The 6,338-nt window shown below is 26.1% G+C and overlaps 1 protein-coding gene across 3 annotated transcripts; it reads left to right on the top strand.

Moving 5' to 3' along the window:
- Positions 1-270: 270 nt before the first annotated feature.
- Positions 271-6,338, top strand: LOC117168514 (general odorant-binding protein 72-like). 3 transcript variants are annotated; one of them, XM_033354246.1, is made up of 6 exons: positions 271-472; positions 1,375-1,486; positions 1,671-1,759; positions 2,221-2,332; positions 5,830-5,897; positions 6,153-6,338. In XM_033354246.1, exons 2-6 carry the CDS (start codon positions 1,411-1,413, stop codon positions 6,168-6,170), a joined length of 363 nt encoding a protein of 120 aa, XP_033210137.1. In that variant the 5' UTR covers positions 271-472; positions 1,375-1,410; the 3' UTR covers positions 6,171-6,338. The 3 variants fall into 3 exon arrangements, with proteins under 3 accessions (XP_033210137.1, XP_033210136.1, XP_033210135.1); XM_033354245.1 differs by having other exon boundaries at positions 272-472; positions 1,384-1,486; XM_033354244.1 differs by having other exon boundaries at positions 274-472; positions 1,408-1,486.

Raw genomic sequence — 6,338 nt, 5'->3', positions numbered from 1 at the left:
CAATTTAAAGACGAGTTAGAGTAAAAAGAGACGTTTAGTTTATTTTTCAGAGTCCAAAATACAAATTAAATTGAAAATTGGACATATACAATAATTGCGTGTACTGAACTAATAATCTATTATTGCTTCTCTTTCTGCTCTATAATTTACTAATGCAACAATAAATTTGCATTTCATACTCTATGACTGATAGGAAATTTGATTTCCGGATAACTGCACAATTACATGAGACAATCGCTGTTAACAAACATTTAGTAACCATGAACGTAGCGATTTCCAGTTCATAATTTAAGGTTCATAAACCAATATTTGTCTGATTCGAAGAAAAGGTATAAAAGAAATTTCCACATAGTTTGCACAGAATTTTACTAGTATAAATTGAGTACGGAAAGAATAAACAATTGTAAAAATGAGAGTCCTACTGGTAATTTCTTTGTTTTTTACACTGGCCAGTATACGGAGCATCGAAGGAGTAAGTATTTTTATTTGTTTAATTAAGTGCTCGAATTAAATCTATTATTAAATTATTTTAATAGGCGTGCATTAAAGTAGGGAAAACGAATTAAATATGGATTAGGGATTCCAGTGTGAATCCTTTTGACAATATTAATTCCTTTCCCTTCTGTCAGATCTTTAATACAATTTCATTAAAAAATTTATTTATATTGTCTGACATAGTATAGAAATATGCGTTATCTACAAAAAATAGTTCTATAAAAAAAACAATTCAAAATTAGATGCAGCAAATTTCACACAAATCATTTTCCATGTACCTAAAAATCTGAACGAAATGGAAGAAAAACATTTTTCTGAAATTAGCTTGAAATAGTGTTAAATTGCCTTGTCATGAAACTTTTTTTTAAATTCGCAAAGTGCTTTCTGAAACGACGGTAATTCTACACATTGTGTGTTGCCCTTATCACATTTAACATTTAAAGGTGTTTTAAATCTCACAAATTTATTTTTGGTTAGAACTAATTTCACTAGATTAATTTCAGAAAATTCCGTATTCTATTCGGTATTGTTCAAAGCTTATAGGTTATTTCTCGAAAGTTTAAACCTCTAAAAAGTCTGTAAAAGTACATGAAAAAATCCTTAGTTAATTTGAAAAAATTGCAGAATGTTTTTTTAAAATGAGCCCTAGATATTTAGCAAGTGTTGCATCACCTTCATGACATTGGTAATTGAAAACAAAATGATAAAAAATATTGGTTTAAAATTTTTGTATCGATATTTCCCAACAGAATAACGCATAAATAACAGAATAAACGCATTTTGTATACATTAAAAGACAATATAATTTTAAAAAGTTTATAAATTGTTGTATTCAAAGTTTTAATGGAGAGTGTATAATTTAAACTTGATTTTTTGTTGATTTTCTTGGTTCAATATGCGATTCTATGAAAGAAAATGGACCTGAATGCATTAAAAAAATCTATCAAAGGCTTCAAACCTGGATGCATAAAGGCATCTGGTATCTCAGAAGGTAATTTTATTTGTATGAAAAGTATACACCATTGGTATTTCGGTCGAAATCCGTTATCGTTAACAAATTAATTTTCTTGCATTTGAAGTTTCATTAAGAAATTAAAACAGAAAGAAATTAATGCCTGCGCTTAATTATCGGAATAAACTTAATTAATGTTTTTATTAAATGTATCTGTGAATAGAATTAGCAGATGCAGTAACCCGGGCAGAGCTTTCACCGGATCCGAATCTTATGTGTTATTTGAAATGCGTATTACAAAAAATGAAGGGGGTAAGTAAAGAAAGCATTTTGGTCAAAAGATTCAATTTGTTCTCGATTTACTTAACAAAACTGAAATATATCTAAGAAGGTTTTGAATCAAATTCGTAAATCTCAACCAAATGGATATTTTTGATGTACCATTTTCGACAATTGAAAGCCCAATTATTGATTTTATACAGCTTCTTTCAATTTTTCTTGGAATCAACGAGAGTAAAAAATGATGTTTCAGTAAAATAAATTATTAAGTCAATCGAGAAACATTCGTCTTATTGGATAATTGTATTTTTAAGTAAAATTTATCGAATACATTTTAATATTTATTTAAAAAATATGATTATACGTTTCTAATGATAATGCCTATATTAAGTTACAAATAATAATTTAGCTGCAGGAAAATAAAACCTTAAACAAAATCATTTATTAGGATTCTACACAGTAATATATTATAATTACAATATTATTATTTTCAGATTAAGAACGATAAAATTTCCATCGATATGCTGATAGCTCAAACTAACGCTCTAGTAATAGAAAGTATTGCAACTCCGATGATTGTTGGGATAAACACCTGTGCTCACACAAGTATGTGCAAATTTCTATTAATATCTTTGTTTAAAAATAAGTTGTAACATTACTTACTTATTGTTATTACTTACACCTTTTCTTTATAAATATACATGATGAGTAAAGCTTGTGCGTTTATTTGCGAAAATCCGATTAAAACTAGGCTTGAATAGAAATAAATTTACAATGCAAAAAATATAGTTAGAAAAATGTTTTTGAAATTATAAGAAAACTTATTATATTTTGCACCAATTCAGCAATCATTGTTGTTGAAAAACTGTTTTTATTACTTCAAGTTTTTTCATATCTGAAATTGAAATTAAAAAAATTACAAATGTACAATTCATCCTTTTTAGGAAGAAAAATAATGGAAAGTCGGTTGCAAATCAGAAACATTTGTCCCTTTTAAATACACTGGCGCGGTTAAATAAACACTTTTAATTTATTTAATAAAATATTGTTAAATTTATAATATACTTTTATGATCGAGCTTTTCGCTGTTAATTAGTATTTTTTTCAAATAATCCAAAAATAATATTATAAAGTTTCGAAGAAGACATTTCCAACAATTTTAGATTATGTTACCGTTTTAAACGAAAATAAATATTTTAAAACATAAATTATTATAATTTGAAGAATATTATGAATCTTGTAACAATATTGGATTATGTTAGTGTTTTTCATCGGAATTTGGTATTTTCAATACAAAATATTAAATTTCCAAGAAGATTCGCAATTTTTAACAATTTTAAGTTATGTTAGCGTTTTACATAAAAATCGGCATTTTAAAATAAAAATAATCATAATTGGAACAATATTTAAAATCTTTTAACAATATTGAATATAAAAGCATAAAGTTCCGAAGTCTTTTTATTCAAAAATAGAATATATTTTAAAGGTTCATAATCATTGAACAAATTTAGGTTCAACAAGATTTTCAATTTTCAAACAGTTTCAGGATAAATGAAATTTTTTTGAAGGGAAATGGGGTTTTAAACAAAAGTAACTAGATTCTAAAGCTCAATAGTTTTTCAGAAATTTTATATTGCGTCAACGTTTTATACAAAAATTTAGTATTTTAAAACAAAAATCATTTTAATTTTTAAAATATTTGGAATTTTCCAACAATTTAGGATTATGTTAATGTTTTTAGAATTTGTATAAAAAAAATGTAATTTTAAAGAGATTCTCAAATTTAACAAAAAGTTATGTTAGCGTTTTACATCAAAAATTGGTATTTCAAAACAGAACTTATTATACTTGGAAAAAAGTTTCCAATTTTCAAACAGTTTCAGGTTTTACAAAAGTTTTTTTCAAATTTTAAAATATTTCCGATTAATGTAGGGGCTGAGAAATTATGTGAGAAAGATCGACCTTTTAATCGCTTTTGACTAATTTTCGATTCTAGCAGATAAATTTAAAAATTTGAAAATAGTTACTTGTACCATTAACACCTTGCTAAAAATTAGCGTTATGTTCTTGAATTAAGAGTTCTTATTCTGATCCCTCTAATAGCTTAATTGGAAAAGCACCTGACCGGAAATCAGAAGTTTTGTGGTTCGTTTCCCAATGGAGTGAAGATGGAGTAGGATCTTTTTTCAAGCAATAATTTTAATTGTTATATAAAAGTTTTTGACACGAAATTAGCGTTTTTAAACAAAAATCATTCGTTTTTAAACAAAAATCATTCGATTTTAAAGGGTCAAATTTTTCTAACAATCTTGGGTCATTTTTGCGTTAAATCATGATAACTTGAACAATATTTTAATTGTTATAACAATACAGAATTAGATTCGTGCTTTTTGTTGAAAATTGGTATTTTTAATACAAAAAATTAAAATTTCAAAGAAGATTCGCAATATTTAACGAGTTTAAGCCATGTTTGAACTTTAAAATAAAACTGGGCATTTTAAAACCAAAGTAATCATAATTTGAACAACATTAGATATCTTTTAACAATTTTAGATTATGTTATTGTTTAATTTCGGAAACTTAATCGTAAATTTCTAAGAATTTTAGGCTGCTTGAATTTTTTCGCAAGTAATTGGCATTTTAAAAAAAAAATTATAGATTTCGAAGAAGATTTGCAATTATAATATTCTACTGATTAAAGCAAAAAAAATTTAATTTGACAGAATATTTACAATTTGTCAACAACTTCAGATTTTTGGATAACTAACACTTTTGGATTAGGTTAGTGTTTTTTGTCAGAAAATGAAATTTTTATTTAAAAAAATTATTCGATTTTAAAGAAGATTCACAACCTTAGGATATATTGGCGTTTTAACCTAAAAATAGTTACTTCAAGTAAAAAAGCATTACATTTCAAATAAGATTAAAAAAATGATATATAATTTGTTTATTAAGTTAGCGATCCTAAACAGAAATATTTATATACATTTCAAACAAGATTAAAAATTTGGGAACAAAGCTTTCGTTTTCAAACAAGATTTAAACAAGATTAGAACAATCTTAGATTATATTAAGATATTTCGCCGGAAATTGGTGATTTAAAAAAAACACCTTAGGTTTAGAACATGATTTATTAAACTTATTAATTAGAAGATGATGAACAATAATTAAATCTCAAATAAAAATTATTTTACGTCAAAGATTAAGTAATCTATTTCTGAAGAAATTTAGATTACGTTCGTATTTTTCGTGGGAAGTTGGTGGAACGTTAGAACAAAAACACTATGGTCTGATGATTATCTATAAAGTTTACAAAAATATCATATATTAATTCGAAAGTTGAGATATCAATTTTTTCATCGTAACTTTAAAAAATATTATTCTTGCTTTTTTATTTTAGTTAATAGATACATTTACTTGCTAAATTTTTGCAGTAATATTAATTAAATGTTTCAATTTTAAAATTGCGTAAAAAAATAATAATTGAAAATGTTTGTTTAAATAGAGACCAAAAAACCAGTTGAGAAAGACAAGACAGGTGAATCGGTCCTTCGAGCATGTCACCGCGGTCAATTCTCGATCTACAGCTTTTCGTTTTCGGCATGCTTCCACTATTTTCAATACTAATTCGAGAATTAATAAATATTTTATTATGACCTTGGTGGCATTTTAAATAGAAGATTTCAGGCTTAAATTTATCAACGTTTCCATTTTTTCCGTACACTCAATTTAGCATGCAGAGAGTGGAATTTGAGAATCGAAAATTAGTCAAAAGCGATTAAAAGGTCGATCTTTCTCACATAATTTCTCAGCCCCTACATTAATCGGAAATATTTTAAATATGGTTCAATCGACGCGCAATATTCTATGCTTTATAAAAATTCTATAAAATCTGTCTAACTTAATTTTTGCAGAAAAGTCCATTTCTAAGACTATCATTTTTTAATCCAATTTTCGTATGTGAATAAATAATTTTGATCGGTAGTGAATGTAGAGTGGAATAGTAGTAGAAATATATATATATATATGAATATAAGAAAAAGACTGTATGTAAAAAATAAATCATTTGTGAATAAAATTGACAACAAGCTTTATTTTTTCAGCTGAGCAAGAAGACATATGTAAAGCTGCATATGATTACTCTAAATGCTTTTTGGATTACAATAGTACTGTAAGTGCTTTTTATAAGTTAAATACCTGATCAATTTTTATTGAGCGACCTTTTTAACATTCAGGGCCTAAAATGTTAGGTAGTCCGAAACAAAGTGAGCAGTCCAAATCCTTTGATTTAAATAGGATAGAATGGGGACGACAATGAATGAATGACATTAAAAACACTTCAGACTCTGTGTACAATATTAGGCTATCTCCCAACAATAAGTAATTTTTAAAATAAATTTCACGCATTTTATGTTTTTATTTACAGCTATGTATGTTCCCTTGAAGACGTATGCTCAGAAGGAATTTGGAACTGAAATTTCTAGAAGGATAACACTTCTATTCTATTATTGTACTTTCAAGCTTGCAAAAACGACACTGTAATTGTATTTCGGAAAAACTAGAATTATCGAAACGCAGTAATAAATTAATAAAAATGTTGCTAAAAATTATG

Source organism: Belonocnema kinseyi, chromosome 2, assembly GCF_010883055.1.
Source record: "Belonocnema kinseyi isolate 2016_QV_RU_SX_M_011 chromosome 2, B_treatae_v1, whole genome shotgun sequence".
NCBI classification, from domain to species: domain Eukaryota; kingdom Metazoa; phylum Arthropoda; class Insecta; order Hymenoptera; family Cynipidae; genus Belonocnema; species Belonocnema kinseyi.
This window is presented reverse-complemented; position numbering and strand designations above follow the sequence as displayed.